The 12,182-nt window shown below is 44.4% G+C and overlaps 1 protein-coding gene across 1 annotated transcript in view; it reads left to right on the top strand.

Moving 5' to 3' along the window:
* CLMP (CXADR like cell adhesion molecule) overlaps nucleotides 1-12,182 on the top strand; it is a 260,841-nt gene that overhangs the window by 213,242 nt on the left and 35,417 nt on the right. Inside the window, exon 6 of the mRNA XM_085647260.1 lies at nucleotides 3,399-3,540. Coding sequence (XP_085503386.1) covers nucleotides 3,399-3,540 — 142 coding nt within the window. The remainder of the gene's footprint in view (nucleotides 1-3,398; nucleotides 3,541-12,182) is intronic.

Below are 12,182 nucleotides of genomic sequence, written 5' to 3' on the forward strand. Positions count from 1 at the left end.
ATACAGCAGGGAAGGGCATTCCATCCAAACCCAAGGAAGATGCAATTGACAGCCTGGTTCCTGAAATAGCGGAATTTTAACACCTGCATCTACCAAAGAACACACTTCATATTGTCAGGGAGGCCCATAGACTGGCTACCAAGAGGTGTTACGCCTTCAAATGGAAGATTACCTGGTGTAAATCCAAAAAGTGGGAAAATCTGATACATCAGGACACTGTAATAGTCCAATATGTGACCTATCTAACAAGATGTAAACTCTCACATGTCTCTCTATGAGTGCATTTATTAGTTATTGCAGCATACCTACACATACAGAAAGTTTTCTCACTTCCATTGATCAACAGGTTCATGCAAGGAGCGAAAAGGCTTTTTCCAGCAAGAGAGGTGGCCCCTCCACAGTGTAATTTAAACCTAGTATCAGCAGTGTTGATGAAGTCACCCATTGAGCCAACGCATAAAGGAACTCTCAGACACCTTCCAGTAAAAACAGTACTTCTAGTCGCTATTACTTCTCCAAGGAGAGTTCATGAGTTTCAGGCCTTACCCGTGCAGGAACTCCACATAGTCATACAAAAAGATGAGATAATTATCTGGACATGTCCGAAGCTCCTACCTAAGGTTATTCCTCCTTTTCACATAAATCAGACTATCACTATACCAGCATTCTTTCAGAAAACTACAAACACTGTGGGAAAGGCCCTATTCTCCTTAGATGTCAGGAGATCAATCATGCACTACCTGCAAGCAACGCACAGCATCAGGAAAACACAACACTGTTTTGTGAGCCATTCTGTTCAAGCTTTAGGGATGTCTGTCACTAACAATATTGGGGCAGATTTACAAGCCCCCTGCGCCACCACTACGTCACTTTTCGTGACGTACTGGTGGCGCAGGGGGCTCCTCCATATTTACAAGGAGAGGAAAAGCCACCCTGCGTGACTTTTCCTCTCCTCGTAAATATGGCCCCTTCACACGCAGCACTGTGCGTGCCCACGCAACACCCATGGAACAAGACACATCTCCAGATTTACGAGAAATCATAAATCTGGAGATGCGTGTGAATGCTGCGCCACCCTAGAGGTGGCATAGGGAGGCGCAACGAGGAGAAATGTTTTCATTTCTCCTCGTTTTCTTCCTCTTTCAATGCGTGCTGCATTCTACAGCACGCATTGAAAGAGGAAAAAGCCTCTTGTCATTGTTTTTGTGCAGGAAGGTGTCCCTTCCTGCACAAAAACAATCTACACCACGACGCAGGCATCCTTGCACCATGGTGCAAGGGTGCCTGCGCCGGCGCATGGCTGCAGTTTGTGCGTCAGCGCAGGGGAAACACAGAGATGCGACATATTCTTGTAAATATGTCGCATCTCTGTGCTTTTCAAACTAGCGCAGCACGGCGCAGCAAAATGACTTGCTGCACCTTGCTGCGTTACTTTGTTGTAAATCTGCCCCATTATTTCTAGATGGATTGTACAAATGATCTAACTATATTATTCACTAACGAACAAACCTTTGCTCGACAAACCAAAGGCACACTCCTCTAGCAAAAAGGGAGCTACGAGGACCTTTTTAACAAACGTTTCCATTCAGTAGATATGCAAGGCTGTCACATAGTCTTCACAGCACACTTTTACTAATCACTACTGCGTGGGATTACACTCACTCAAAGAAGTTGCAGTGGGACAGGAGGTGCTAGGGAAAATCTTTGCTTCCACTCCTTCTCCTGCTAACCACCACAACACAAGCAACACCGCACTGCACTGCTACATAAAAGGCGGAAAACAAGTGTCTGTAGAAGAGATTTTGTGCTGCAAAAGAAATCAGTTGTTTGCCTGGTATTTTGGTTTTGCAGTCTGAAACTCTTCTAGATTCACATGCGACCCTTCCCACCTCCCCTATGCTGGAAGTTTGTGGAAAAGGCAAATAAAAAAAAGAATTGCAGTGGTCTGTATACCCACCACCTCACTGAATTTCATGTTCGAGTTCCACTCCCTCGCTCACAACTTGCTCTCGTCACACTCTTATATGCTGATTGTTCCAAACTGCAGAGGTTCTGGGCAGGAGGCCGGGCCTTTTCTGTGTCTTATCCGTCACTCTAGAAGGCCTTTAGCACAGCTTTTGGTCACAGTAATTTATGCAAGGTTCGATTTACCATCACACAATTTCACGCATACATATTTGCATCAACAAGAAGCCTTATGGTATTAGAATACACAAAATATAGCATATTGAGGGTTACTTTAATAAATCCTAATAAACCTACATACACGCTGAATTATTAGCACACTGGCATATCTGTTCAATTCTCTTTGTGTCGCTTAAAAAGTGACTTCAGAATTGTTCTACAGGAGGGCTGTAGGTCTACTGTTCTGTGGTTTTGAAATTGTTATGTTATGTTATGTTACCCAGATTTATAGAGCGCGCAGCTGCCCCAGCAAAGGGGCGTCCCGGCGCTATAATGGACAAAGTACCGGACACAAGCAATACCAAAAGACACGACCATAACAACTCTAGGAGTCCAGAGGAAAAAGGATGGTTTTAACGGCCTTCCTAAAGACAAAAAGTTCCTTAATAGCACAAATATGAACAGGAAGAGAGTTCCAAAGCCTAGCAGCAAGCACTCTAAAGGAGCGGCCACCGGCCCTAGCCCTCTTAAAGCGCGGGACTATAACCTGGTGAAGTCCTGCGGATCTTAGAGGGCGTGAGGGTACATAGGGCAAAATAAAATGCTCCAATATCTGAGGAGAGGAGTGCTTCAAAATTCAGGCTGCTTATAGGTTTGCAACATATCTGGTTCATGTCATAAATCAGGCTTGGTAAGTGTTAACACATTTGGTCTAAAAGAAGCAGCCAAAGTATACACTGATTCTTTAAAATCCAGGTTGCCCCCATTTGGCCTGGGGAACTTTATTCATCCTAAATGCATCATGTCGTTTCCTTTCTAACCTAAATTAACATAATGTCATATAGACTTCAAGTGGAGGACAATATTGGAATGCTCAATGTTATATTAGTTGCTTTCTCTCAGTGTCATTCATGTGCACAAAGAGCCTGTTGGGACAGGAATATTTTTAATTTGCATTTCCATTCTTCAATAATTACTCGTGTTGACTTGTTTTGATGTTTGTCTGATAACTTCTCTTTCTCTCTCCTCTCTTTCTTTTCTCTCGGTCTATTCTGTCATTCTCTTTTTGTCTGGTTTTTCTTCCTTTCTCTTTTACCATACTGTCTATTCTCATTCTCATTATTATCTGTCTCTCTGCCCCCTTTTTCTTTTTTTCTCTGGCCTTCTTTGTTGCCTTTTTCTCTTTTCTCTCTATTATACCCCAACTCTCTCTATCTGTTCTCTCTTTCTCTCTCTCTATCTCTCCGCACCCCATGCTGACATCTGACGCACAGTCGCCCACAGCATTGGAGTCATTGTGGGTGCAGTATGCAGCGTTCTCGTTGGGGTCTTCCTGATTTTCATCGCGGTGTGCCTGACCTTGCGTAGGAAAGAAACAAAGAAGTATGAAGAAGAAGAACCACCCAATGAAATTAGGTGAGTGACAGGGTGAGGAGGGATAATGGAAAGGAGGGAACTTATGTAGGTATCAACATTCTTGATGTTATGTTATATTATGGTTTTGTAAAGCGCAAAGCTACCCATCAAGGTTTCCCAGCGGTAGACATGTGAGGCAGGTAACTAGGACAAGATCAAACAAGAGTTAGAAAAGCCATGTTTTTAAGAGTTTACGGATAATCTTAATATAAGGACTTACTTCATGTCGCAACTCTTCCAACAATGATTCTTAAACATTGATAATTCCAAAAATCAAGAGACAGTGAAAAGGGCGTGGAGAAAGACTAGAGAAAGAAAGATACAAAGTTGGAAATGGGGCAAGACAGAAAAGGACAGTAGAAGAAAAGAAATGAAACGACTAGAAAGCAAAAAGACAAGCATTGAGAATGCCCGTATGTTTCCCAATGTACATCTTGTTGCATGCACATGTAAGTGGTTCCAGCATTACCTGCCATCTGAGACAGTTCATAGTTGCTCTAAGGGGTCGACACACTGATGAACTATGCCAGAGACCCAATGCATCATCTCGAATGCACTTGGTAATCACCATTGCTCTTGGGCACCGTCATCCTGTCATCATCAGTGACGTTCTCTTCAGTGCACTTTCTCACCATAAGCACCAATAACTCTAATGTCACAACTACAAATCAATGTCAAGGACAATGTTTCCAATGCCAGGAGCATTTGTTGTCACAGATCTGCCTAGTCAGTTTACTGCCAGGTCCATTATTTGATCAAATTCATTTTGTTTTGCAGCAGGGACACATTCTAGGTTCACATGCTGTCCTGTATTCTGCCCTGTAGTGATTAGACTTGGAAAAGTATCTATGAAAATGTTTTTCAGTGCTGACCATAGAATATGTCTATATGCCGCATGAATAATCCCATACGCCCACAATGCACACAAAGTAATCGCCATCTTTAGAGTTTATATTCTACCATCAGGTTTGGAAGCATTGCCCAGAAATGTATAGTTACAGGTAATCAAAGTTTTCTTTCCTCAATGGAACTGTTGCTATGTATGTCGCATGTAGTTGTGCGGTGTCTGAGCAGCACTGTATTTTGAAAAGGTGTTATGATGTGCAAAACTCACTATTTTTCCTCTATCCCTTTCACAATTAAATTATGTTTTGTGGCACAAAGATCAATTAATCAACATAACGTTACAAACCCTTAACTGACTGTAGGACCGAAAAAGGAAAGATAATCTGCCTGATTTTGAGGAGGTCTTTAGTGGAGAAAGCTCCAACAAACGATTACTCCAGCAAAATCCCCACCCTATTTCAGGTCTGCCAACTTGTGAAATAAAATTCACTGTGTGAGGGGTGGGTGGGCTTTTTGCCCAGTACACTTGAGGCACTTCAACGAACTGCCTCGCAACCTCCCACACTGACTGAAAAAGAATGATTTTGAGGCTTCAGCCACTATTCTGGGGAGGACCCCCTTAATGGACATCGGCTGCACAGAACCTCCAAACAATTAGCTTGAAAACTGCTTTTTTGTAGGCATTTCCACAGTGGTGGCTGGTAGGGTACAGTGGTGGGGTGGTTGGAAAAAAAAACACTTACCTTTTCCGACGACCGCGTTTCTCCACTGCATGTCTGCTCTTCCTAACTCCAGTCTGGAAGAAGCTGCAGGAAGCACCTGGCAAACAGGCTCCCCTGAGCCAATCACAACGCTGCAATGCAGCATTGTGATTAACCCTGGGCGTAGTACTACGCTACGCTCGCGGGGCGTGCGTAGTCTGCGCTACTACGCACTACGTGAATTGCAAGTAGCACAGTGCAAAAACAGGCATTTTTTTAATGTTGCGGTCCTCAACGTCAAGTTGGCGACCGCGAGCGAGCAAAATCAACATCCCGGTGAGACTTTTCCCTTGTTCGCGATCAGCAACATCAAGTTGCCGATCACGAGCATGAAAAATAAACCTCCCGGTGAGATTCTCAACCCGGGAAGGTCAGGTTTCTCATTGCGAGTGGTCGCGTATGCTCGCGACCGCTCGAAATGAGAAACTACCAGTCCGCGTTGAGAAAGCTGCCGCTCGAGTACAAATCTACTCGAGCGGCAGAAAACGACCGCTTGCAATGTGGACAAGCACCGGACACTGTGCAATCAGTGCGAACAGCATTTCCCTACCGCACTACGCAGTTCGCGTAGCTACGCGTAGCGTGCGTAGTGCGAAGTGCACTTCGCATAGCTACGCGTAGCGCTACTACGCAAACTACGCCCAGGGTTAATTGTGATTGGTCTGAGCACCGTGGATTGGCGCTTAGATCGGGGCAGGGAGCCTGTGCATATTCTCCACCAGGTTGTCAATATGCAAAGTGTGCATCACTGCTTGGCCGCCCGAAACGGCCGGCCAAGCAGTCATGTGCACTGAGTGTGCACAGTCCTCCCACCCTAGCCACCAGCCCCATCCCGCCTTAACCCAGCCTGCAGCAACCAAAAATAAAACAATTATAACCTTGCTATTATCATTTTATTTATCCCCTTTTCACTGCTCTAAGAGCAGCGGGATGAGGCTTGTCCGTCTTAGTGGAGGAGCCGCCACTGGGTTTCCAGCTAATTGTGTGCACACCTTGTGATACTGGCGCCTCACTGGGTAACCATGTGAAGAGAGCCAATACTGTGCAACACGCAGTGGCATTGTATGAGTTGGAAGGTCTGCTATTTACAACACCCTTGCTGCCATACATGCAGCATAGAAAGTTTTGTTGGCTCACCGAATGTAGGGTGGCTGCTCCTTCACTGTTTCTGGCTGAGTTACGACCATGACAGTTTGCGAAGTTTATGGTGACAGACCACTAAAGAGTCAGATAAGAGGATCCTTTTCAGAAATACTCACGGCATTGATTTAGGCAGTAGTCCTATTTTGAAAAACATGGGTAGATTTTGTACCAGGTATATTCTGTAAAGAAATCACCATCTGAGGCCAAAGATGCACAACAAGCATTAGCAATAAAGCAAATTGTTCATTCTATATGCACTGGCAACACGACTGTTTAGGCGTTTGTGCATTGCTTCCTTCACTTTTCCCTGTGTCATCTGAGAATCTGAAGCTGCATCAGACTCTCAGACTGACAGTATTGAAATCATACACAAACTGCATGACTTGGCCAGCGAATACCTGTCCAGGCTGTCATAAGCAGTTGGTACAATTACAGCGCTGACAGACAGTGCTCTGTTTGATCGTCGGAAGGCCTTCAAGTAGGCCTCATGCCTCTCTAATGGTGCACTACCTCTTAGTGCTATAACCAATAGAAAAGCCCAGTATCAGACTTAAAGTGCGATTAGCAGCACAGGGTTTGATTGGACCCTGTGCTGCCAATTACACTGCACCTGTTTCGGGTCAGGCTTCACAGAAGTGGGAATTTTGACTGGAAAAAAGCAGTCTGCTCCAGCAGCAAATGGAGCATGTTGATAACATTAAAACAGTACATTCATGTGAGTGAAAAAGAGAGAGAGAGTGTGTATGTGTGTGTGTGTGTGTCAGTGTACCACCAGGAGGAGTTGTGTGAGAATGGGGAAGAGACTAAGGACTCACAAAAGACAAAGAGCAAGCTCAGAGTGTGCCGGAGCAGGCTGGAGAATGGTGTCTCTCCCTTTGAGAGATCAGAGGACCTCCCCATCCCAGAGAGAGAGAGAGCAGGAAGCACCCAGATATTAAGAGTAAAGACCCCTCACTTCAACCCCACTAGAGGTACGTGTGGAGAGATGGATGATTCATCCGCCTCTCCCGTCGAGAGAGAAAGAAGCTACGAAAAATCCTTGCTATGGATAGTGGAGCAGGTTCAGTAACCAAGACCATGGTATCTGAGAGACCCTTTGCAAGCATATTAGAGTTGTTTTTCCCAACCAACAAGATGAGATTCCCTTGTACTTTATTTGTGTGAGGGCCATGGCACCCATGCTAAGTTACTAAGATCAATGTTAGCTCAGAGAAAGAGAGAAGTGGGGACTTTGCCACTCAAGAATACACAGAGCTGTAGAAAGGGCTGTCACAAAAAGAAAGAGGAGGGAAATCAAGACTACTATGAGGGTGAAGAATCAAGGACAAGTACATGGAGACAGAGATCAAAGAGCTCCCAAGAATGAGGCAAAGGAGACTGGCTATCATGTAGGGAGCCAATGTGTCCATAGCGGGGTCAAAGACCAGTCCACAGAGGTCCATGGGAAACCATTGAAAGTCTCCCAGCAGATCATTTCCCCCAATTGGTCCTCAAGGACCATTAGGGGGGCAGTTTCTCTGGCACTAGAGAGACTTATCCTAGTCTTGGGGGGTCAGCTGGAGTCAAGGTCCTTAGCCCATTCTTGCAGGGCATCAAGTGATTTCTCCTTCCAGCTGGGCATACTTTTGCTGCTGTTGTTCCTAGGTCCAGAGTCTTCTCAACTTTCTCTCTATTATGCATGGGTATTTAAATGGAGATAGAAAGTTTTAGGGTCCAGGTATCCCTGACCAATCCTAGGATGCTGAATCATCCCTCCACCCCTGTTGCATCACTCCTGCACAACAATCTGGGACAATCCAAAATGGTGATTTCAAGTTTTCTCTGGTAAGAGCTCATCCGAAGACCTTGGCTCTGCCCCTAGCTGACACAGCTGCCTGATCCCTTCTCTCCCAAACCTCACAGATGGGCCTCTCCCATGCTGGCTACAGAGGTTGGGGCTCCCTTCTTTGTCCCAGTGAGCCAGACCAGGTGCAGTGTGGCAAGCAAATTATAAGATGCAGATTTCCTCTCCATTCCATTTTTTCACATAAACTGAGCCAATCACCTTGTGGGGAGATATTTCATCCCTCTGCTGAGGAGCAGCATATTTAACTTTGTGCAGTATGGGGACAAAGGCCTGGAATCTGATTATGAGCTGAGCCATAGAAATATGACAAATCCTGAAGTCCCATAAATGTAGATGTGGGTTATTGGAAACTGCAAATTCAACCTCAGTTTGCATGTTTTAAACCAGATTGGTAGTTTGCTGGACCCTGTAAGCCCGAATGCAACAAAACTGTACTGTGGGCAGATTTGTATAATACAGAGAAAACACTATAGATCTCTCTAAGCACTACCGACCTCCAATATGAATTTACATTCATATTAAAAGGCCTACCTCAGGTCAACACCATTCCTTGCAGAGTCTCTTCTTTGACAGACCACCTGTGGACATATACCAGGATGTGCACAATGGTAGTCTCAGAGTATCTTTTACCCTATATGAGTAGCAGCTGCCTTATCTTAAAAGGCAGACACTGGTTGTTAACACGCTCAGTCCAATTACCATTAATTTACAGTGAGTGAGACTCAGGTAGTGAGACTCACTCACAGTAAAAATCCAAAGACCTGCTAGACATAAGCAAATAATCCTGGTGAACTACAAAGGCAGAACCCCTTTTCTAAGATAGTAAAATTATTAGGCTTGGGTGTAAAATTCCGCTATGCCTGCGGAGTTTGCAGAGTTTTCCCAACTCTGCACTCCAAGTAGAGCACGAAGTTCTGAAAAACTCTGCATAGCAGTGCAGAGCGGAGTCTTTTCTCTCTCGCATCTTGAAAATGTTAAGTTGGTGAGTGAGGAAGATCGTTCTCTAGTCCACCTCCCAGAGAGATTTCTTATTTAAAGCATCGTGGCAGGTCGTTAATGCTCACATTGAGAAACCTGACGCTCTCATTGAGGAAGCTGCTGCTTGAGTAGAACATTTACTCAAGCAGCAGAAAGAAGCAGGGCCCTCTTGCGCTGCACGTGGTACAGTTCGTGCTGATTTTACAGTGCGAGACAAACTCCAGGCGCTAAAAATCAGCACAAGCAACACGACTTACCTCACTCCACCACTTACGGAATGCAGTAGAGGTTTTTCTGCACTTAGCAGAAATCCGCAAAATCCGCCCAGACCTACAAAAAATACAGTGTTTTTAAAAGAACATCCTTTTGTTCAGTAAAAGTCTTGTCTGGAAATGAATTGCTGCTGAGCAGAGTATTGGAAACTTTGAAGAAAGTGTACAAACAGTAATAGCTGACAAGTTATGTTGCAAAAGCATGGAGGCATATAAAAAACTAAGAAATGTAATTTTAGGGTAAGTAGAGAGGAGTAGCTTTGGCAGACAATTACTAGATCAGGAATCAAAACTCAACTGAATAGAGTAGAGGCAGTAGCCAAAGTACCAGACCAGAGTAATAGGAATGTATCATTTCTTAGATTCACGGAATTCTGTTCTAAATTTTTCTGTGATTTTGAAAGACTAGCAGAACTGATGAACAAGTGGGTTGTGTTCACATGGTCAGCAGACTGCCAGAAGGCATTTGACATTATAAAAATAGAAATTTATGAGACAACGGTGTTGAGCCCATTTCATATGAAAAGGGACATGTATTCAACCACTAATGCTAGTCTTAAGGGATTTTTGGGGCACATGCATCAAGCTTTTTACTGGTCGCAATCGGCCAGTTTGCGATTGGTAAAAAGCCATTATCAATGCATCAAACCTAAATGCATTCGCAAAATAAGTAATCGCAATTTTTACGATTACCTATTTTGTAAATGCATTTAGGGAATCGCAATTTGCGATTCCCTAAATACAAAGCATGAAGCATTTCCAAAATGCAACTTTGCATTAAGGAATTGCAAATTACCATCAACTTCAAGTTGACGCTAGTTTGCAAATACTCAGAAAAAATGCACATCTTGCATTTTTCAAAGTGCCATGTGGCGCATATGCATGCCCTTAGGGCATGTGTGTGCGTCACACGTGCACACTTACCTTTTTTGCGGATGCATCAGGGGGGCCTTAGGCTCCCTAGCACCCTTGCAATTGCATTCGCGATTGCCTATTTGGTAATCGCAAATTGCAAATGCTTTCCCATTCATTCCTATGGGCCTCCAGGGCCATAGGAATGAATGGGAAAGCATTCCTTAATAGCGAATCACAATTGGCGATTCGCTATAAGGGAAAGTGTAGGAATCGCTATTATTTTTGCGAAACCTACATACTTAAGGGATTGCAACTCCTAAATAGCGATTTCTTACAAATCACTATTAAGGAATCGCACCTCCTTATCTTGATGCATGTGCCCCATTGAGCCGTTCGCTGACAATGAAATGGGTACTTACTGTTTTTGCATCCAGGGACCCCCATGAAACTAAAGTGGCAACACGGGTATCGAAAAGGAGGCTCTCAGGTGCAACAGGACTATTTATCACTTCACATTTTTTTCTGTGGAACTTCTGTTTGTTGTGAAATTGGATTACACACCTTTTTTGCAGGTATTCTCTAACAAATGTTCTGGACAGGCGAAACCTAAGATAGCTAGGTGGATTGAAGAACTCAAGAAATATGATTTCCATGTTGAATATGCAAGTGGGCTTAGAAACAAAGTTGTGGTCTGTTTTTCTGATTATCAGTGGTTGAAGTAGGGGAGAAGTAGAAGAGATCGATGGTAAACAAGTTCTGGGGGAAGAAGCCAGCTGTGTGCAAAGCAGAAATAAGAAGTGCTGTAGCTGAAGAAAGGGTTTTATTGTCAGTTGCAGAGAAGATTGTCAAGAGATGGCTGGATAAATATGTGTTGTGCATTAAAGAGAAGGAATATTGGAGAGTGATGACCAAACTATGGGGCTCATTACGATAGCGGAGGGACCACCACCTCCAGCCGTGCAGTGGCGGGCCCTCCGCCATCTAACAGCAATTTCCCCCCTGCCAGAATAGACAGGGAGGTAGCTGTGCACTGGGGGGGGGTACCCCCCTATATTTCAATGCAACAAGTGGCAGGCACCATGTGGTGCCTGTCACGTAGTGCAGTGAAATACAAAACATGCATTTTTGACATTGCGGCGGGTGCTGCATTCAGATGCACCCGACGCAATGTTAAATTGCAAAATGCGGCTGCCATGGTGGCGGTCGCATCCTAATTTGGTATGCGGAACCGCTGCATGTATTGCGAATGGTCCCGGTTTACCACAGGATGGCGGACGGACTCCAGTCCGTCCGTCATCCTAAAGAGCCCCATGTGTGTCCTGGATGAAAAGTTATGGAGAGGGAAAGGTTAATTCATTTTTAGACTTTACGTGAAAGGATTGTTAATTTTGTACAGAAGCGATATTTAGGAAGGAGTGATTCAAAGTGAAAATGAGAAAGGTGTTTTGGTGGCTTATCATGATTGATATGCTGGATAGTTAGGTAAAAGAATGGCATAAGTGTGCAGAAGGTGAAAAATCATGGATTACTGGTGAGGCTCCCCTTTCACCAGTACAGATGGCAACTACTCAGAGGAGTTAGCTAGGATTAGACATTATGGGCCCATTTGATTTGCTGCCTTCTGAAAAGAGGTTTTGTTGGTGTTAATAGGGTATGCCTCTAGGTAGTTGGAAGTGAAAGGGGTGAACATGGTCTCTAAGTGGTTTGAAGTTGCATTTTTCAAGGAGGAATTTGCAGGAGAGGGTGTACCCAGACAATGAGGTGAAGTCTGAATTAGATCAAACTTCGAAGCTTCTTGGAGAGCCTTGCTGTAGTACACCCACAAGAGATCGTCATTCTTTACACCACAGGCTACACATTAGTTGAACACGTGACAAGCATGGTTAAAGCCTGTGTGAAGGTGGGTTTGGCTGAAGGTGTATCTGTGAAGTTGGCCCCACG

The sequence above is a fragment of the Triturus cristatus genome, chromosome 3_2 (genome assembly GCF_964204655.1).
Source record: "Triturus cristatus chromosome 3_2, aTriCri1.1, whole genome shotgun sequence".
NCBI lineage: Eukaryota > Metazoa > Chordata > Amphibia > Caudata > Salamandridae > Triturus > Triturus cristatus.